At 50.9% G+C, this 22544-nt stretch overlaps 1 protein-coding gene across 2 annotated transcripts in view; it reads right to left on the bottom strand.

Moving 5' to 3' along the window:
* Positions 1–22544, bottom strand: part of LOC130124757 (serine/threonine-protein kinase D3-like) — a 116057-nt gene that overhangs the window by 6992 nt on the left and 86521 nt on the right. For both annotated transcript variants that reach the window (XM_056294102.1, XM_056294103.1), the window contains exons 11-18: positions 21891–22167; positions 20000–20052; positions 13762–13834; positions 8612–8718; positions 8021–8182; positions 7008–7106; positions 5627–5894; positions 4162–4247 (exon numbers count right to left, since the gene is read on the bottom strand). In XM_056294102.1, coding sequence (XP_056150077.1) covers positions 4162–4247; positions 5627–5894; positions 7008–7106; positions 8021–8182; positions 8612–8718; positions 13762–13834; positions 20000–20052; positions 21891–22167 — 1125 coding nt within the window. The remainder of the gene's footprint in view (positions 1–4161; positions 4248–5626; positions 5895–7007; positions 7107–8020; positions 8183–8611; positions 8719–13761; positions 13835–19999; positions 20053–21890; positions 22168–22544) is intronic.

Raw genomic sequence — 22544 nt, 5'->3', positions numbered from 1 at the left:
CATGAAGCAGAGACGGGGCAGGACAGGAGTCATTTAGCATCACATGATGCAGAGACGGGGCAGGAGAGGAGTCATTTAGCATCACATGAAGCAGAGATGGGGCAGGACAGGAGTCATTTAGCATCACATGAAGCAGAGACGGGGCAGGACAGGAGTCATTTAGCATCACATGAAGCAGAGACGGGGCAGGAGAGGAGTCATTTAGCATCACATGATGCAGAGACGGGGCAGGACAGGAGTCATTTAGCATCACATGAAGCAGAGACGGGGCAGGACAGGAGTCATTTAGCATCACATGATGCAGAGACGGGGCAGGAGAGGAGTCATTTAGCATCACATGAAACAGAGATGGGGCAGGAGAGGAGTCATTTAGCATCACATGAAGCAGAGACGGGGCAGGAGAGGAGTCATTTACCCTCACATGAAGCAGAGACGGGGCAGGACAGGAGTCATTTAGCATCACATGATGCAGAGACGGGGCAGGAGAGGAGTCATTTAGCATCACATGAAGCAGAGATGGGGCAGGACAGGAGTCATTTAGCATCACATGAAGCAGAGACGGGGCAGGACAGGAGTCATTTAGCATCACATGAAGCAGAGACGGGGCAGGAGAGGAGTCATTTAGCATCACATGATGCAGAGACGGGGCAGGACAGGAGTCATTTAGCATCACATGAAGCAGAGACGGGGCAGGACAGGAGTCATTTAGCATCACATGATGCAGAGACGGGGCAGGAGAGGAGTCATTTAGCATCACATGAAACAGAGATGGGGCAGGAGAGGAGTCATTTAGCATCACATGAAGCAGAGACGGGGCAGGAGAGGAGTCATTTACCCTCACATGAAGCAGAGACGGGGCAGGACAGGAGTCATTTAGCATCACATGACGCAGAGACGGGGCAGGAGAGGAGTCATTTACCCTCACATGAAGCAGAGACGGGGCAGGAGAGGAGTCATTTACCCTCACATGAAGCAGACACGGGGCAGGAGAGGAGTCATTTAGCATCACATGAAGCAGAGACGGGGCAGGAGAGGAGTCATTTACCATCACATGAAGCAGAGACGGGGCAGGAGAGGAGTCATTTAGCATCACATGAAACAGAGACGGGGCAGGAGAGGAGTCATTTACCATCACATGAAGCAGAGACGGGGCAGGAGAGGAGTCATTTACCCTCACATGAAGCAGACACGGGGCAGGAGAGGAGTCATTTACCATCACATGAAGCAGAGACGGGGCAGGAGAGGAGTCATTTACCCTCACATGAAGCAGAGACGGGGCAGGAGAGGAGTCATTTACCATCACATGAAGCAGAGACGGGGCAGGAGAGGAGTCATTTACCATCACATGAAGCAGAGACGGGGCAGGAGAGGAGTCATTTACCATCACATGAAGCAGAGACGGGGCAGGAGAGGAGTCATTTACCCTCACATGAAGCAGACACGGGGCAGGAGAGGAGTCATTTAGCATCACATGAAGCAGAGACGGGGCAGGAGAGGAGTCATTTAGCATCACATGAAGCAGAGACGGGGCAGGAGAGGAGTCATTTAGCATCACATGAAGCAGAGATGGGGCAGGAGAGGAGTCATTTAGCATCACATGAAACAGAGACGGGGCAGGAGAGGAGTCATTTAGCATCACATGAAGCAGAGACGGGGCAGGAGAGGAGTCATTTACCCTCACATGAAGCAGAGACGGGGCAGGACAGGAGTCATTTAGCATCACATGATGCAGAGACGGGGCAGGAGAGGAGTCATTTAGCATCACATGAAGCAGAGATGGGGCAGGACAGGAGTCATTTAGCATCACATGAAGCAGAGACGGGGCAGGACAGGAGTCATTTAGCATCACATGAAGCAGAGACGGGGCAGGAGAGGAGTCATTTAGCATCACATGATGCAGAGACGGGGCAGGACAGGAGTCATTTAGCATCACATGAAGCAGAGACGGGGCAGGACAGGAGTCATTTAGCATCACATGATGCAGAGACGGGGCAGGAGAGGAGTCATTTACCATCACATGAAACAGAGATGGGGCAGGAGAGGAGTCATTTAGCATCACATGAAGCAGAGACGGGGCAGGAGAGGAGTCATTTACCCTCACATGAAGCAGAGACGGGGCAGGACAGGAGTCATTTCCTCTGACAGGAACACATCCACCACATCATGACAGGGAAAGCCTCAGACCAGCATCTCAACCATCAACCCTACACAGCTGTCCATACACCACGCTGTTATAACCAAACATTATCCAGCTGTTTTCACTGTTTTCATTATCCAGCTGCCCCACATCCATCCACACATCCACAATACAGCCACACTACAGCCACACTACATTCACAACACAGCCATACTACACCCACAGTACATCCACAAAACAGCCACACTACATCCACAATACAGTCGCACTACACCCACAATACAGCCACAATACAGCCACATTACATCCACAAAACAGCCACACTACACCCACAGTACACCCACAATACAGCCACACTACACCCACAGTACATCCACAAAACACCCACACTACATCCACAATACAGTCGCACTACACCCACAATACAGCCACAATACAGCCACATTACATCCACACTACACCCACAATACAGCCACACTACACCCACAGTACAGCCACAATACAGCCACAATACAGCCACACTACAAACACAATACAGCCACATTACATCCACATTACAGCCACACTACACCCACAATACAGCCACACTACACCCACAGTACAGCCACAATACATCCACACTACATCCACACTACACCCACAGTACAGCCACAATACAGCCACAATACAGCCACACACAATACATCCACACTACACCCACAATACAGCCACACTACACCCACAATACAGCCATACTACACCCACACTACACCCACAGTACAGCCACAATACAGCTACACTACACCAAAAATACAGCCATACTACACCCACAGTACAGCCACACTACATCCACAATACAGCCACACACAATACATCCACACTACACCCAAAATACAGCCATACTACACCCACACTACACCCACACTACATCCACAATACAGCCACACTACATCCACACTACACCCACAATACAGCCATACTACACCCACAGTACATCCACAATACAACCACACTACATCCACACTACACCCACACTACATCCCCCATACAGCCACACTACATCCACAATACAGCCACACTACATCCACAATACAGTCACACTACAACCACACTACACCCACAATACAGCCACACTACATCCACAATACAGCCACACTACATCCACAATACAGCCACACTACATCCACAATACAGTCACACTACATCCACAATACAGCCACACTAGACACACAAACACACACCTAGGGACAATTTAGTACGGCCGATTCACCTGACCTACATGTCTCTGGACTGTGGGAGGAAACTGGAGCCCCCGGAGGAAACCCACACAGACCCGGGGAGAACATGCAAACTCCACACAGGGGACGACCCGGGACGACCTCCAAGGTTGGACTACTCTGGGGCTCGAACCCAGAACCTTCTTGCTGTGAAGCCACCGTGCTAACCACTGCGCCACCGTGCCGCCCCATTGTGACATACTGACTTCAATATAGGGCTGGTGCCAGGCTGACATGCGACAATAAGGACATTCATTCATTTCAATATAGAGACGCCCACACCGGCAGCACCGAGACTCGAGTTGATTTTTGTCTCCTCGGCTGTAAATTCTAAGAGCAGTGTTTATTCCAGGGTGCTGACGTGCTCCTATGCGCCTACATGTATTTTCTGTGGGGGGAAAAAAGATGCTTGCTGGTGTTGCAGAGCAGCGGTGAACACGGCGCCTCTCATACCGGATGGGAATCGGCTGACGCTTGCTGTGCGTGGCGCTCAAAAGTCATGGAGCTCGCCGCTCTGCTTCTGTGCCGTGTGTGTGTGTCGCCCCTCAGAGGCAAATGTACTCACTGATATTCCTGGAGGGACTAGGCACCCTTTTCAGGTATGAAAGAAACAAACCATTTTTTGGAAAAGACACTGCCCCCTGTTGTAGAAGATAAGCTGACGTGAGAAGATCTCAGTCAGGGTTAAATCAGCGGAGCCGACAGGCTGAATCACAACTAGATCTCCTGTGAGCTACTCGTGCTGCGGTGAGGAGGTGCAGAACTGACCTGAAGCCAGGGGTGACTGAGGGACTTGGCCACGCTGTAGCGTTTCCTCATCTTCACCTGCAGGAGGTTATTGATCAGGTCCACGGCTGCCGGGAAACACAAAATTAAAATCATCGCGGGCATTCAGGAATAGCTCGACACAGTCCGCGGTGGTGTAGCGGTCTAAGCGTCGGCTTTGTGTTGATGCAGTTGCCCACTGGGGACCGGGGGTTCACGCCCCGGTCTCGTCAGACCCGACTATGGCCGGACTCGACGAAGCGGCAATCATTGGCAACGCTGTCTTCGGGAGGGGGGCGGAGTCGGCTTGTGTTCGTCACATGAATGTGTCTCTGTGTGTGTCGGAAAAAGCAGTGGTTCGGCCTGGAGTCGCCTTGTCACGAAGGTGGCGAGGCGACTCCTTCGAGACTGCCGGCCGGAGAGACGCAGTTGGCGAACGCATGCAGTACGAGGGTGGGGGTTTGAACTAAAATAGGAAGCGATTGGCCGCTAAATTGGGAAGAAAAAATGTAAAAATCAGAAATAAATTTGGTAACACTTTAGTATGGGGAACATATTCTAAGTAAAAAAACTTAATTACTAGTGAATTAGTAATGATCAAGATGTCACTTTAGTATGGGGAACATATTCTAAGTAACAAAAACTTAATATACAGTAATTTAACACTATGAACACTTGTAGTTTTGTGTGTTGTTATGTAAGAACAGACCATATTCATTAAGTGTTAGTAAGGGAGAATAACTCTTCTTGTGGTACTACCACCTTATAAAGGCCATACTAAGCAAAGCATATTGAGGTGGTACTACTAATAAGCAATACTTCTGAGGTTATAGAGGGGAAACTCATAGTTAATGGCTTACTGGTTGTATAATAAGGCCATGCAGAATAAGGCATTAACGAGTACGTAATAATGACCAATTAAGAGCCAACATGTTGCTAATTTGCATGCTAATAAGCACCTAATTAATGGTGACTACGTTCCCCATACTAAAGTGTTACCAAATTTGTATATATAAAAAAAAGGAATAGCTCAACACCTTCAGTCAGCAGCGGCGACTCCTCGTAGGAGGAGATCCATTCTCCTGCCGATAAAACTGCTGCTGTGCAACGGAGAGTTTCAGCCGCTGACCTCTGAAACCTGGGAAACGTCACTAAACACCACCCTAAACGCCTCCACGCCGCCACAGGTGTGTCATCAGGACCAACCGCCCTAAGTGCTTTTGTGGCTCTTTTTTGTTGTTGATATTTATATCGAACTTTGTGTGTTGCTTTTCTGTCCATATGTTGTTTGTCCGTTAGCGTCTTCTACTTTCTGAAGTTTAGCAGCCGGAGGTTAAGGAAGGGGCTTGGGGTTGGGTGGGATTGGGAAAATAAATTCCGGTGTTCACTACATTTATTGTACTTTTGCATTTGCAATGGAAAATCAATAAAGTGATCTGTTAAAAAAAAAGAAGAAGAAGTCCCTCACCCTCGCCTGAGATGTCCCTCCAGGGGTTCGGGGGGTACATGAAGGCGGCGTTCTGGATCTGATCGTTGATGTCCTCATCCTCGTTGAAGGGGAACGTCCCACTCAGGCTGACGTAGACGATGACCCCGACGGACCACATGTCCAGTGAGCGGTTGTAGCCTTTGCTGCGCAGCACCTCGGGGGCCAGGTAGGCCGGGGTCCCCACCACCGAGCGCCTGAAGGACTTCTCCCCGATGATCCGGGCGAAGCCAAAGTCACACAGCTTCACCTGAGGCCAGACGGAGGACAGATTTTAACAGCTGGACGGTTGCAAGTACAGCCCGTAGTGTTGTGTACCGACACAACACAAATGCTCTACTGACAACGACAAACATGAGGTATCTCACTGTGGAGTCAACAATGTGACCTTGTTTGAGAAATGGAGACGGCTGAAGACTCAACAGGAAGAGGTGAGCTGGACAGGAAGTGTGTCTCAACTGTGGATTGTACCTTTACCGAAAATTAGATTACACTGCACTATATAGAGGGGCTTGGATAATGGATGGATGGATGGATGGATGGATGGATGGATGGATATATATATATATATATTCCACTCCTCATTTGTTGAGCACTTTTATCAACACCATTGATGGTTTCCGGAAAAAAAAAACTGTTAATCATATTATTATATATTATATATATGTATAAGTACAACATGTACATACATAATGTACATACATACATACATCATGTAAGTACATGAGGTGAAATGACAACTAAAGTGTTCCTGATTATCACGTGATAGTTAAGATATTGATACTGACGTGTGGGTGTGTGGTATAAGGAGGAGCTGAACGAGTCTACAATAGGAAAGGACGGGAACTACCTGGTGGTCTGTATACAGTACTCACATTGGAGAGTGAAATTAAGAAGATATAAAGCTTTTGGAGATATTGCCCTGTTATGATTAGATGACAAGAAACCTCCCCTACTGTTTGTGCAGGATCTGGCTGACTGTTTTACAGTAACAGAAACTTTGGGTCCTGAGGTTCACTAGAATTCCCAGTTCCCGAGAACAGACTCGGTAGGAGAAGACGTTTCACGGGACCAGGAAGAATAAGTAAAAAGTACATGTTAATGAAACAGAGATGAATAAGGTCTATCTTAAATGTATTATTTCCCGAGGCTTCACCTTGCAGGTCAACCGTGTCAGACAACCCCGGATTTACAGGATCCTGACAGGGAACGCATTGCAAATACTGTACAGGAAGAACCAGCAGAAGCCCTGGAGGTTAACAAGGCCTGCTGGTCTTCAACGAACACACGGCGTCCCTGGAGCCCTGGTCCTTCAATCAAACCTTCTCATATCCGACAGCTTCAGAGAGGCTTTGGTCCACACCTGAGGGTAAGGTTCTGCCGAGGCCAGGAGAACGTTCTCGGGCTTCAGGTCGCAGTGGACGATGTTCTTAAAATGGAGATGTCGCAGAGCCACCAGAATCTGTCGGCAGAAAGAAAGACGAAGAATAAGATCCACCATGACGGGGTCGGTCATATGTGGTACCTCCTGTGGCATCTAGACTTAAAGTGAGTTTGCTGGCAGCTCTTTGTTCAACACATGACCAGCCACCGAGGTTTCTGGGAGAGGGCAGCTCTTCCTACATTTCCATCAAGCGCTTTTAGGGAAAACATTTTTCGTTTTTGGATTTTTTCCCCCTTTTCTCACAATTGCAGTTGGCCAATTACCCCACTCTTCCGAGCCGTCCCGGTCTCTGCTCCTCCACCCCCTCTGCTGATCCGGGGAGGGCTGCAGACCACCACATGCCTCCTCCCATACATGTGGAGTCACCAGCCGCTTCTTTTCACCTGACAGTGAGGAGTTTCACCAGGGGGACGTAGCGCATGGGAGGATCATGCTATTCCCCCCAGTTGCCCCTCCCCCCCCCCGAACAGGCGTCCCGACCGACCAGAGGAGGCGCTAGTGCAGCGACCAGGACACATACCCACATCCGGCTTCCCACCAGCAGACGAGGCCAATTGTGTCTGTAGGGACACCCGACCAAGCTGGAGGTAACACGGAGATTTGAACAGGCGACCCCCGCATTGGTAGGTAATGGACTAGACCGCTATACTACCCGTATGCCACTTTCAGGAAAATGTTGGATGAAGCTGAAGGAAAACAACAAATTATGAAATAAAAAAAGCTTTTGTAATAGCAGTAGTAATTCCTGTCCCATTTCTGCACTTCCTTATGGACGTTATGATATTTCATCATCAAATCTAGAATGAATTTAGGGATCTGACGGATCTGCGGCGTTTCCTTCGTCAGTCTCTCACCGCTCACGCTTCAATACCCCGGGGACCCTGCGAGGCCCCCGGGCCACTGTTTGGGGGCCCATCGGCATCGAGGCTGACCTGTGTGACCAGGAACTTGGTGAGGTTCTCCGGGAGCCGGCTCCTCTCGCTGGACAAGATCATCTCCAACATGTCGCCGTGAAGTTTCTCCATCACCACAAACACTCGCTCCGGCGTCTCAAACATACACTCCAGATTCACGATGCCGGGGTGGTGCAGGTTCTGAAAGACGTCAAACGCCGACATCAAACCTCCACGTATTTCCTCAGGAAAATAACAGGAAAAGCTAAACCACAAAGCCACACCTATAACCTACACCTGACGGATGTACTCATGACATCTGAGACAAGTTTGGCCATTTCATTCAATATATTACCAACCTACACACACTGGGGATTAGCGTGGGTGGGCTAGTCAGCGTAGAGACATCAGGACATGAACAAAATGATTAAAAGGGGGAAAAATTAAAAACATTTGCAAAAATTATGAATGTACCAATGACCGTCAAAACATCTATACACCTCGTACTGCAGCTAAGGTAAGGAATGGGGGGGGGCCACGGATATCGATTTGGATGTGGTTCATGTGAATCGTGTTTGGTGAAGAAGTGAAGCCGCCAGAGCCGGTGAAGTCCATGGCAGCATCTGGTACCTGAAGGATGGCCACCTCGTTCCTCAGCTGGCTCTCCTGTTTGGTGGGGAACCTCATCTTGTCGATGATTTTGATCGCGACGTCTCTGCCAGACTTCCTGTGTTTACCTACAAGCCGTAGAGAGTTAATAAAAAAAAAGGGTAACACTTTAGTATGGGGAACGTAGAAAAACTTAATTACTAGTGAATTAGTAATGATCAAGATGTCACTTTAGTATGGGGAACATATTCTAAGTAACACAAACTTAATTACTAGTGAATTAGTAATGATCAAGATGTCACTTTAGTATGGGGAACATATTCTAAGTAACACAAACTTAATTACTAGTGAATTAGTAATGATCAAGATGTCACTTTAGTATGGGGAACATATTCTAAGTAACACAAACTTAATTACTAGTGAATTAGTAATGATCAAGATGTCACTTTAGTATGGGGAACATATTCTAAGTAACACAAACTTAATTACTAGTGAATTAGTAATGATCAAGATGTCACTTTAGTATGGGGAACATATGCTGAGTAACAAAAACTTAATTTAGAGTAATGTAACACTATGAACACTTGTAGTTTTGTGTGTTGTTATGTAAGAACAGACCATATTCATTAAGTGTTAGTAAGGGAGAATAACTCTTCTTGTGGTACAACCACCTTATAAAGGCCATACTAAGCAAAGCATATTGAGATGGTACTACTAATAAGCAATACTTCTGAGGCTATAGAGGGAAAACTCATAGTTAACGGCTTACTGGTTGTATAATAAGGCCATGCAGAATAAGGCATTAACGAGTACGTAATAATGACCAATTAAGAGCCAATATGTTGCTAATTTGCATGCTAATCAGCACCTAATTAATGGTGACTATGTTCCCCATACTAAAGTGTTACCCCATATTCATTAAGTGTTAGTAAGGGAGAATAACTCTTCTTGTGGTACTACCACCTTATAAAGGCCATACTAAGCAAAGCATATTGAGATGGTACTACTAATAAGCAATACTTCTGAGGTTATAGAGGGAAAACTCATAGCTAATGGCTTACTGGTTGTATAATAAGGCCATGCAGAATAAGGCATTAATGAGTACGTAATAGTGACCAATTAAGAGCCAATATGTTGCTAATTTGCATGCTAATAAGCACCTAATTAATGGTGACTACGTTCCCCATACTAAAGTGTTACCAAAAAAAGAAAGTTTTCACTGTCTCTCAGCGCGAGACAGACAGAAGATGAGTCTGCTCAGTAAAGACTTACAACCAGTACAGAGACGGAAAGATAGCTGGCCTTCCGTCTCCCTGGGGAAAAGCAAGAGTAAGCCGGTGTAGCGGGAAGGAGCAGCGAAACGGAAGCCATCAGAGTTGGTGAGAAATATTTGAGAAACCTTTCCCCAAGTTGTCCCTCCATCCCTTCCCCAAAACAAACGTCATGAACAAACCAGCTGAGAGAAGGCAGGTCTACATGTGCATCTGAGGTCTTCCTGATGACGTCAGTCATGAACAACCTGCTGGTTCGCCACTATCGACTGTAGCCTTGTGTTTTTCTTTCGTGTTAACTATTTAAACCAACGGATCTGACAGCTTCTCATTTGTTCTTGTCAGTCAAGTCAACAGTCAACCAAATTATCCCCCAGGATGTTAGACAGACAGACAGACAGACAGACAGACAGACAGACAGACAGACAGACAGACAGACAGACAGACAGACAGACAGACAGACAGACAGACAGACAGACAGACAGACAGACAGACAGACAGACAGACAGACAGACAGACAGACAGACAGACAGACAGACAGACAGACAGATAGATAGATAGATAGATAGATAGATAGATAGATAGATAGATAGATAGATAGATAGATAGATAGATAGATAGATAGATAGATAGATAGATAGATAGATAGATAGATAGATAGATAGATAGATAGATAGATAGATATTTAGTGATCCCAAATTGGGAAATTCTTGTGTTATAGCAGCAGGCTATCCAGGCATTGCACGGGAATAAATACACAGTAAATATTCATAAACACTGGAAGAAAGAAGAATAAATCAGTAGAAAAATAAACAAATAAAATAAAATAGCCCAATACAGAATATATATATATTAAAAAAAAAGTATATATATAAAATATGAAAAATTAAAATATAAAATAAATACAATTATCTACAGAAAATGTATAGAATACACAACATAAAGAATAACTATGATACACTATAAGTATAATAAAATATAAACACAAGATAACATACTATATACATTAAGTGTGCAATGTATTTAGAGTTTTAAAAATGCGATGAGGTAGAGCAGGAGTACGAAAATGTGCAAATTCACCATGAGCAAAGTTAGTGAAGGAGCAAAACGGAGAGGAGTTTGGTTGAGACAGAAACAATAAAGCTGACAGTTCTCTGTTCGACAGAGGTGAGGCGCTGCAGAGGGTTATGAAGCTGACAGTTCTCTGTTCGACAGAGGTGAGGCGCTGCAGAGGGTTACTGCTTTACGCAGGAAAGAGTTCCTGTATTGGTCCTTGTGACAGCCAAGCTGAAGCAGTCCGTTAGAGAAAGTGCTCCACTGTCCGTCCAGTAGGTGGTGGAGAGGGTGGCGATGACCATCCATAATGCAGAACAGTTTTCTCAGTGTCCTCAGGGTGTCAGGTTTGCAGCCAATTACAGAGCCTGACTTCTTGATCAGCATACCAAGTCTGTCGGTGTAGCCGGCTCCAGCGCTGCTCCCCCGGCACACCACAGCGAAGTGCAGTGCCCTGGCCTCGACAGACCGGTAGGAGATCCCCAACATCTTGCTGCACACGTTGAAGGATCTCAGCTCCCTCAGGACATAGTCTGTTCATCCCCTTCTTATAGACAGCCTCAGGGTCTGTCTTCCAGTTCAGTCTGTGGTCGATGTGGATGCACGGGTACTCGTAGTCCTCCACCACGTCAATGTCCTCTCCCAGAATACACAAGGGTTGTGTAACTGTCCTCTCCCTACCGAAGTTGCTCACCAGCTCCCTGGTCTTGGCCACATTCAGAAGCAGAGGATTTCTTCCAGCTCACTCCACAACATCATCCACCAGCAGTACTATACTCCTCCGCCCGCCCATCACTTACACACCCAATCACTGCAGAGTCTTCAGAGAGCTTCTGCAAGCAGGACGACCCGCAGTTATACTGAAAGTCTGTGGTGTACAAAGTGAAAAGGAAGGGAGACAGCATAGTCCCCTGTGGAGCTCTTGTACTTGTACTACTGCTACTAGTTTCGGCTGCTCCCGCTAGAGGGCGCCACAGCGGATCATCCGTTTCCATTTCTTCCTGTCCTCTGCATCTTCCTCTGTCACACCAGCCACCTGCATGTCCTCCCTCACCACCTCCATAAACCTCCTCTTTGGCCTTCCTCTTCTCCTCTTCCCTGGCAGCTCCATATTCAGCATCCTTCTCCCAGTATACCCAGCATCTCTCCTCCACACATGTCCAAACCATCTCCATCTTGCCTCTCTCGCTTTGTCTCCAAACCGTCCAACCTGAGCTGTCCCTCTAATATACTCGTTCCTAATCCTGTCCTTCTTCATCACTCCCAATAAAAATCTTGTCATCTTCAACTCTGCCACCTCCAGCTCCTCCTCCTGTCTTTTCATCAGTGCCACTGTCTCCAAACCATACAACATAGCTGGTCTCACTACCATCTCTTGTACTACTCACCCCAATTTTGGACAGAACACACACCGCCCAGCTGGACAAACTGCGGTCTGCCTATCAGGTATTCAGTATTCCAGCAGATGGTGGGCATATCTACCCCCATCACTTGCAGCTTCTCCCTCAGCAGGGGTGGCTGGATGATGGTGAATGGACGGGAGAATTCAAAGAATGTGATTCTCACAGTGCAACCGGTTCCAACCAGATGCGAGAGCTCGCTGCAACAGTTAGATAATGGCATCATCCACTCCCAGAGGAGGTTGGTAGGCAAACTGCAGAGGGTCCAGCAAGGATTTCACCCGCAGTCTAAGGTGGGCCAAGACCAGCCTCTCCAGCACCTTCATCACAGGGGATGTGAGGGCAACGGGCCGATAGTCATCAAGGCCAGATGGAGTTGTCTTCTTGGGAACAGGAAATAGGCAAGACGTCTTCCACAGCACTGGGATTTCCTCCTGGTTCAGGCTCAGGTTGAGGAGGTGTTGCAGAATAGCACACAGCTGGCTGGCACAGGTCCAGAACCCTGGGGCCGGTACCGTCAGGGCCTGCAGCCTTCCATTGGTGGAGTCACTCCAGCTCTCCTATCCTGGCCAGCAGTCACAGTCAGGCAGGGGAAGGTGCTTGTCGTCTAGGTGGAGAAAGGGTACGTCGAAGGTGGAGGGTTTGGGTCCAAGGAGCTCACCGGGGGTGGGGGGGTGGTGAACACATTGGGGGCAGTGGGGGTGTGGAAGAAGTTTTACTCTTCTTCAGTTTTGGTGTTTATTTTGTTGACTGTCTTTACTATCGCCCCGTTTTTCACGACGGGAACGTAAAACCCTCTTCGACTGCAACTGAGACTTGGGGGTAACATTATAAAGTTGGCTTTTATTGAACAATTAAGTATCTAACGTAAGTGAACCGCGAGCTGTTGTCTGAAACAGCGCTGATCAAAGTCAAAAATACAGACGAACGCCGTTTTAACTTTCCAGAGTCCAAAGTTATCAAAATTCTTAAACGCTGTTTACATAGTCGGAACCGCCAAGAAAGTATTCATTTCATACTGGACTAAGTCAGAGGAAACTCCTCACTGTCAGGTGAAAAGAAGCGGCTGGTGACTCCACATGTATGGGAGGAGGCATGTGGTAGTCTGCAGCCCCCCTGGATCAGAAGAGGGGGTGGAGCAGCAGAGACCGGGACGGCTCGGAAGGGTGGGGTAATTGTCCAAGTACAATTGGAAGAAAAAGGAGGAAAAATCACCAAAAAAAAAAAGAAAAGAATGGCAAACAACAAATGATTGATATTTCTACTTGATGAATACCTCAAACAGCTGATCGACTATCAAAACTGTAATCGATTAATAATCTGTCAGTCTACCAATTGATTAATCGACTAAGCGTTTCAGCACTAATTTGAGATGTGGGCATGTTATAAGAGGACAAAAGAACAGACAGACAGATGAAGCTGAGATGAGTTCTCCTCCCCGTCTCACCTCCATAGACGATCCCGAACTGACCGGACCCCAGGACGTCATCGGCAAAGATCTGGTACACAGAGCTGATGTCCTGGACCAGACAGACAGAACAGGAAGTCACGCGTCGTCAGATGACAGAACAGCTCCTGAATACAGTGTTGGTAGTCTTCCCTTTTTTTCTAATTTCAACTGGTTGTGAAGTTTCCATGGTGATTTATAAACCGAGTGTCTCACAAATGCTTAGTGGTTTACATGAAGGTTCTCAATGAGCACACAAAATCTCTATTCCTCATTAGTGAATACATGTTGTGTTAACATATGACCGGTATTTGCCCAACAGCAGCGATGGACTCATGCCTTCTGCGCCTCCCTCCTCCGGCTAAACCTCAACCTCCACCTCTCATCACCACCCACCTGCCCCCATCAGGATTAGCCAGGTAACCCTGCTCTTTCACTGTGTCCTTGCCAGACTGGGGGAGTCGCTCATCGGGTCAGACTGGGGAGTCGCTCATCGTGTCAGACTGGGGAGTCGCTCATGTCAGACTGGGGAGTCGCTCATCATGTCAGACTGGGGAGTCGCTCATCGTGTCAGACTGGGGGGGTCGCTCATCATGTCAGACTGGGGGGTCGCTCATCGTGTCAGACTGGGGAGTCGCTCATCGTGTCAGACTGGGGGGTCGCTCATCATGTCAGACTGGGGGGTCGCTCATCGTGTCAGACTGGGGAGTCGCTCATCGGGTCAGACTGGGGAGTCGCTCATCGTGTCAGACTGGGGGGTCGCTCATCGTGTGAGACTGGGGAGTCGCTCATCATGTCAGACTGGGGAGTCGCTCATCATGTCAGACTGGGGAGTCGCTCATCATGTCAGACTGGGGAGTCGCTCATCATGTCAGACTGGGGGGTCGCTCATCGTGTCAGACTGGGGAGTCGCTCATCGTGTCAGACTGGGGGGTCGCTCATCATGTCAGACTGGGGGGTCGCTCATCGTGTGAGACTGGGGAGTCGCTCATCGGGTCAGACTGGGGGGGTCGCTCATCGTGTCAGACTGGGGAGTCGCTCATGTCAGACTGGGGGGTCGCTCATCGTGTCAGACTGGGGAGTCGCTCATGTCAGACTGGGGGGGTCGCTCATCGTGTCAGACTGGGGGAGTCGCTCATCGGGTCAGACTGGGGAGTCGCTCATCGGGTCAGACTGGGGAGTCGCTCATCGGGTCAGACTGGGGAGTCGCTCATCGGGTCAGACTGGGGAGTCGCTCATCGTGTCAGACTAGGGGGGTCGCTCATCGTGTCAGACTGGGGAGTCGCTCATCGGGTCAGACTGGGGAGTCGCTCATCGGGTCAGACTGGGGAGTCGCTCATCGGGTCAGACTGGGGGAGTCGCTCATCGGGTCAGACTGGGGTGTCGCTCATCGGGTCAGACTGGGGAGTCGCTCATCGGGTCAGACTGGGGGAGTCGCTCATCGGGTCAGACTGGGGGGTCGCTCATCGGGTCAGACTGGGGAGTCGCTCATCGTGTCAGACTGGGGGGTCGCTCATCATGTCAGACTGGGGAGTCGCTCATCGTGTCCGACTGGGGGAGTCGCTCATCGTGTCAGACTGGGGAGTCGCTCATCGTGTCAGACTGGGGAGTCGCTCATCATGTCAGACTGGGGAGTCGCTCATCGGGTCAGACTGGGGAGTCTCTCATCATGTCAGACTGGGGGGTCGCTCATTGTGTCAGACTGGGGAGTCGCTCATCGTGTCAGACTGGGGAGTCGCTCATCGTGTCAGACTGGGGGAGTCGCTCATCGTGTCAGACTGGGGAGTCGCTCATCGTGTCAGACTGGGGAGTCGCTCATCGGGTCAGACTGGGGGGGTCGCTCATCGTGTCAGACTGGGGAGTCGCTCATGTCAGACTGGGGGGTCGCTCATCGTGTCAGACTGGGGAGTCGCTCATCGGGTCAGACTGGGGGGGTCGCTCATCGTGTCAGACTGGGGAGTCGTTCATCATGTCAGACTGGGGGGTCGCTCATCGGGTCAGACTGGGGGGTCGCTCATCGTGTCAGACTGGGGGGTCGCTCATCATGTCAGACTGGGGGGTCGCTCATCGTGTCAGACTGGGGAGTCGCTCATCGGGTCAGACTGGGGGGGTCGCTCATCGTGTCAGACTGGGGAGTCGCTCATGTCAGACTGGGGGGTCGCTCATCGTGTCAGACTGGGGAGTCGCTCATCGGGTCAGACTGGGGAGTCGCTCATCGGGTCAGACTGGGGGGGTCGCTCATCGGGTCAGACTGGGGAGTCGCTCATCGTGTCAGACTGGGGGGTCGCTCATCATGTCAGACTGGGGGGTCGCTCATCGTGTCAGACTGGGGAGTCGCTCATCGGGTCAGACTGGGGGGGGTCGCTCATCGTGTCAGACTGGGGAGTCGCTCATGTCAGACTGGGGGGTCGCTCATCGTGTCAGACTGGGGAGTCGCTCATGTCAGACTGGGGGGGTCGCTCATCGTGTCAGACTGGGGGAGTCGCTCATCGGGTCAGACTGGGGAGTCGCTCATCGGGTCAGACTGGGGAGTCGCTCATCGGGTCAGACTGGGGAGTCGCTCATCGGGTCAGACTGGGGAGTCGCTCATCGTGTCAGACTAGGGGGGTCGCTCATCGTGTCAGACTGGGGAGTCGCTCATCGGGTCAGACTGGGGAGTCGCTCATCGGGTCAGACTGGGGAGTCGCTCATCGGGTCAGACTGGGGTGTCGCTCATCGGGTCAGACTGGGGAGTCGCTCATCGGGTCAGACTGGGGGAGTCGCTCATCGGGTCAGACTGGGGGGTCGCTCATCGGGTCAGACTGGGGAGTCGCTCATCGTGTCAGACTGGGGGGTCGCTCATCGTGTCAGACTGGGGAGTCGCTCATCGGGTCAGACTGGGGAGTCTCTCATCATGTCAGACTGGGGGGTCGCTCATCGTGTCAGACTGGGGAGTCGCTCATCGGGTCAGACTGGGGAGTCGCTCATCGTGTCCGACTGGGGGAGTCGCTCATCGTGTCAGACTGGGGAGTCGCTCATCGTGTCAGACTGGGGAGTCGCTCATCATGTCAGACTGGGGAGTCGCTCATCGGGTCAGACTGGGGAGTCTCTCATCATGTCAGACTGGGGGGTCGCTCATTGTGTCAGACTGGGGAGTCGCTCATCGTGTCAGACTGGGGAGTCGCTCATCGTGTCAGACTGGGGGAGTCGCTCATCGTGTCAGACTGGGGAGTCGCTCATCGTGTCAGACTGGGGAGTCGCTCATCGGGTCAGACTGGGGGGGTCGCTCATCGTGTCAGACTGGGGAGTCGCTCATGTCAGACTGGGGGGTCGCTCATCGTGTCAGACTGGGGAGTCGCTCATGTCAGACTGGGGGGGTCGCTCATCGTGTCAGACTGGGGAGTCGCTCATCGTGTCAGACTGGGGAGTCGCTCATCATGTCAGACTGGGGGGTCGCTCATCGTGTCAGACTGGGGGGTCGCTCATCGTGTCAGACTGGGGGGTCGCTCATCGTGTCAGACTGGGGAGTCGCTCATCGGGTCAGACTGGGGGGGCCGCTCATCGTGTCAGACTGGGGAGTCGCTCATCATGTCAGACTGGGGGGTCGCTCATCGGGTCAGACTGGGGGGTCGCTCATCGTGTCAGACTGGGGGGGGGTCGCTCATCGGGTCAGACTGGGGGGGGGGGTCGCTCATGTCAGACTGGGGAGTCACTCATCGTGTCAGACTGGGGAGTCGCTCATCGTGTCAGAATGGGGAGTCGCTCATCGTGTCAGACTGGGGAGTCGCTCATCGTGTCAGACTGGGGAGTCGCTCATCGTGTCAGACTGGGGGGTCGCTCAACGGGTCAGACTGGGGGGTCGCTCATCGTGTCAGACTGGGGGGGGGGGTCGCTCATCGGGTCAGACTGGGGGGGGGTCGCTCATGTCAGACTGGGGAGTCACTCATCGTGTCAGACTGGGGAGTCGCTCATCGTGTCAGAATGGGGAGTCGCTCATCGTGTCAGACTGGGGGGGGGGTCGCTCATCGGGTCAGACTGGGGGGGGGGTCGCTCATGTCAGACTGGGGAGTCGCTCATCGTGTCAGACTGGGGAGTCGCTCATCGTGTCAGAATGGGGAGTCGCTCATCGTGTCAGACTGGGGGGGGGGTCGCTCATCGGGTCAGACTGGGGGGGGGTCGCTCATGTCAGACTGGGGAGTCGCTCATCGTGTCAGACTGGGGAGTCGCTCATCATGTCAGACTGGGGGGTCGCTCATCGGGTCAGACTGGGGGATCGCTCATCGTGTCAGACTGGGGAGTCGCTCATCGGGTCAGACTGGGGAGTCACTCATCGTGTCAGACTGGGGAGTCGCTTATCGTGTCAGACTGGGGGGTCGCTCATCGTGTCAGACTGGGGGGTCGCTCATCGTGTCAGACTGGGGAGTCGCTCATCGGGTCAGACTGGGGGGTCGCTCATCGGGTCAGACTGGGGAGTCGCTCATCATGTCAGACTGGGGAGTCGCTCATCGTGTCAGACTGGGGAGTCGCTCATCGTGTCAGACCGGGGAGTCGCTCATCGTGTCTGGACCATGCTTCTTTTGTCATGTTTACCTCAAGGCTTCTCTGATGTCTAGCCCTGCTCACAGCTCACTGCCTTTCTACTAGTTTTATCAGTCCCCGTGGGGCAATTCCTCCTCTGCCTTTAACCCATCCTAGCTGTGTAGCTAGGCAGGGGTGTTGCACAAAATTCTGGGCCCTATCCATAAGCAGTCTCTGGAGGCCCCTTTCCTCTTTTGTCTCTCACGCATCACTTCTTTGAGTTCTAGCATACTGTATAATAATTACAATCACAGCACATTAACCTAACTTAACCTAACTTAACCTAACTTAACCATCTTGCAGTGATTGAAAAAATGTATAGTATCACTTCAAACTTTGATGCATCTTAGGGTGCTGATGCCGACACCCATGACGTGAACTAAACCATTTCGCACCTTGTGTAAAGGGTGTGAGGGGCCTCAGAGAGCCTCCACTGTTTTCTTTCAAGTCTCTCAACCGATGTGTTGAGCCAGTTTTAACTGAAGTTATGACACTAATTAGTTAGACATAAAAATTCGCAAACCAAAATAAACTTTTAATTCCAGGCTTCCCGCGCCCCCCTCCCCCACTCCCCCCTCCTGGGTCCTGGTAGGTCCTTCCCCTTTCCTCCCCTACTGCGACGCCGCTGTAGCTAGGAGCAGTGGGCGGCCGCCATGCATCGCCCGGGGTCCAACTCCAGTTGGTCTTGCCAGGCCGCGGTCAGGGGCACGGTAAAGGACCTTTAATGTAGCCCAGCACCTACAGCATTTCATGTTTACTCGTCTCTAAGTGTTTTAGTAGTTTAACTCATTAATAATGTCATGCATTTATATATATTACGGTCGACGCTCTTATTTTGAAAGGTTGCGGCCGCGCAGTGCCAAAAACCTGTTAAATGAACCGTAAAGGGCTGGAAAAGTCGTAAACAAAGGAAAGGTGTACATATCCTCATGTGTCTGTATAAAGCAGATTCGTCCGCTAATTTTGAACTAGCTTAAATGCTTAGCACCTGGCTGATAAGGGCACAAGGTTGGTCATGTCTTTGTTTCTGGCACTGCGCGACATTAACCTTTCAAAATAAGAGCGTCGACCTGGATATATAAACTAATGACTTAAACTTACAAAACCACTTACAGACGAGTAAAGATGAACTGTAACAGACACTGGCAGTCTGCTGGGCTACAGTAAAGGTCCTTTACAGGCACAGACAGGAGCACTAACATGTCTTTTTGATGGTGGGGGAAACCAGAGCACCCGGAGAAAACCCACCGCGGACACGGGCAGAACACGCAAACCCCACACAGAAAGGACCTGGGATGACCCACAAGGTTGGACAACCCCGGGGTTCGAACCCAGGACCTTCTTGCTGCGAGGCGACAGCGCTAACCACTGGGCCGCCGCGCCGCTTCTTTCCTCACTACTCGTTTTTACTTCCCTGCCTTGCCTGGTCTCAGGTTTTGATCCGTGCAACAGCTGCCATGCAGGTTTTGGTCTGCTCTGCTTTATTTCTGTATTCTCGTCGATGTTCGCAAGTAAAGGCCTTTCCAGGTTTCAAACCACCACATTTCTCAGCCTCGTTTGTGTCTGCGCCCGAGTCCCACCTCCAACCAGGTCAGTCTTGCAAGTGGAAAACATCTTAACCCGACCCTGTAAAGCGACACTTTAGGAGTAAAACCTTCAAACAGAATAATCACAAACGTACCACGTTCTCTTTTATCTGGGAGTTCGACCCTGATATGCTGATGGACAGATCCTCTGAGGAGAGAAGAGACAAATGGCAAAAGTAAATAAGAGCCACGAGCATGAAAAGCACACACCCAAGGTCCACACATCAACCGCATGTTTAAAACCCGTTGTCAGGCGTCGTCTCTGCATGATGGAACGTGGTCACCATCAAATCACTCGACTCACGGTCCACACTGACTTGTTGGTGGAGACAGACATGTCATCAGCAAACGTTACTTCTGCCACCGGCGTCCCGGTGGACAGACAACTGGTAGATTCTTTCATACGGTGATAATGACTAAAACATTGCTGGCAGCCATTGGAGAAGTCTCTAGACGGGATCACCCCCACTTACGTCTCACCAGAGTCGAGTCTTGTTTCGCCCCTTGCAGAAGTAAAAGGGTTGCCGTCATCGCCGCATTTGATGTTCTCTGAATGCAAATTAATCGAGCTAAACCACGGCTGAGACGAGATCTACTTTCACATCAACCATTCTCTGAGTCGAGAAGCCGAGGCCACGCAACTAAAAGAGGAGCTCGGTGCGCGAGACGCCGTCTACAGATCGAGTTTCCGCTGACAAGCCGGTTATTGATCGGGTCGCGAGTGATCAATAACCGCTCTGCAAGAGAAAGTCGGTCATCGGTTAGATCATCAGCTGTTCGACCATCATGCAGAAGTTTACGTAACTCCAGCGTCCGGGTGGCGTAGCGGTCTATCCCTTCGCCTACCAACGTGGAGATCGCCAGTTCGAATCCTCGTGTTGCCCCCGAGGGCTTGGTTGGGCACAAGTGGCCGTGTCTGCGGGTGGGAAGTGTGGGAATGTGTCCCGGTCGCTGCACTAGCGCCTCCTCTGGTGGGCTGGGGTGCCTGTTCAGGAGGGGGGGACTGGGGGGAATAGCATGATCCTCCCACGTGCTACGTCCCCAAGGTGAAACTCCTCACTGTCAGGTGAAAAGAAGCGGCTGGTGACTCCACAGGTATGGGAGGAGGCAATAAAAGATGTAACTGTATCCGGCCAGCTACCCCACTGCTCCGAGCCGTCCCGGTCGCTGCTCCACCTCCTCCGCGGACTACCACGTCTCCTCCGATACACGTGAAGTCACCAGCCGCTTCCTTTCACCTGACAGTGAGGAGTTTCACCAGGGGGACACAGCACGTGGGAGGCTCACGCTATTCCCCCCCAAACAGGTGCCCTGACCGACCACAGGAGGCGCTAGTGCAGCAACCAGGACACACATCCCACATCCGGCTTCCCACCCACAGACACGGCCAATCGCGTCTGTTGGGATGCCCGACCAAGCCGGTGGTAACACGGGGATTCGAACCAGCGATCCCCGTGTTGGTAGGCAACAGAATAGACCGCCACGCTACCTGGACGCCCTAGTTAGTATTAAAGCTTTACAGACACCAGGAGGAGGTGTAGTCACTGGACTTAGCTAAGGGAGAAGTAACATTTTAGCAAAACAACACTAATAACACAAACAGACCTAACTTTAACTACAACATACACAACAATGGCCAGCCTGGACTGTATGGAATTGTCATCTGAAAATTGGGGAAAATGCCAAATATTTTCCCCTCAGACGAGGAGATGGGATGAAAACTGGGAAAGTTTCTGGCATCGGCTTTAATCGGAACTTTGAATGGAGATTCTACACACAAAAGCCAATGTAGTCCAGGACTAGTCTGAATCTGTGTCTGGGAAGCCTATCTTGAATGTTCCATGGATAGGAACGGTGTGTGTGTGTCCTGTGGTGGACTAGTGACCTGTCCTGGGTGTTTTCCTTCCTCCTGTCACACTGCATGCTGGGATAGACTCCAGCTCTCTATAGCGAGTGACTGCATGGCCGACGGTGGTCATTACTCACTGTGGTCTTTGCCCTGCCCCGGGCCGCTGCAGACGCTGGGCTGGGGGGTGACGGGCATCAGGGCCTGTCGGATGGCCTTTTCCCAGCTCTGGGCAACGTCCAGCCCGACGCCGGAGGCTGCCAGCACGGGGTTGGTGTGCACGCTGCCGTTGTTCTCGCCCACGTAGAACACCACGCTGGACGTGATCACCTCGAAACAGTGCGGGTTGCTGCTCTGCGCCAGGCTGACGAAGTCCCGCGCCGCCTCCACCTGGAGGATCTCCGACAGGGGGATCTCCTGTGGGCGGGGTCAAACAGGTGACGTCACAAGCCGGGCAGGGGAGGGAAATGAGCGACGCTCCCCGGCCGAACGGCGGTGGGTTCTGGGTAAGGCTGGCCCGGCCGGTGAATTAGAGAGACCGGCTTGAAAGGAGGAGTTTCCTGCTCCGACCGCCGTTCACGGAGGTGCACGTTTGCTGAGCTGAGCCGATGAGACTCAAATGAAACCGTCGACCGTGACAAGTGTCGGAGAGCTTTCCTGTCCCTCAACTCTCTGCTCACAGCCCATCATGTCTTCTACGTCTTCTGCTCAGTCACACAAATTCAGATCGTTAAATGTGTCATAACAGCGGGTGGACAGAACTAGTCTGTGACACCAAGATCTACAACAGCAGA

Source organism: Lampris incognitus, chromosome 15, assembly GCF_029633865.1.
Source record: "Lampris incognitus isolate fLamInc1 chromosome 15, fLamInc1.hap2, whole genome shotgun sequence".
Taxonomy (NCBI): domain Eukaryota; kingdom Metazoa; phylum Chordata; class Actinopteri; order Lampriformes; family Lampridae; genus Lampris; species Lampris incognitus.
This window is presented reverse-complemented; position numbering and strand designations above follow the sequence as displayed.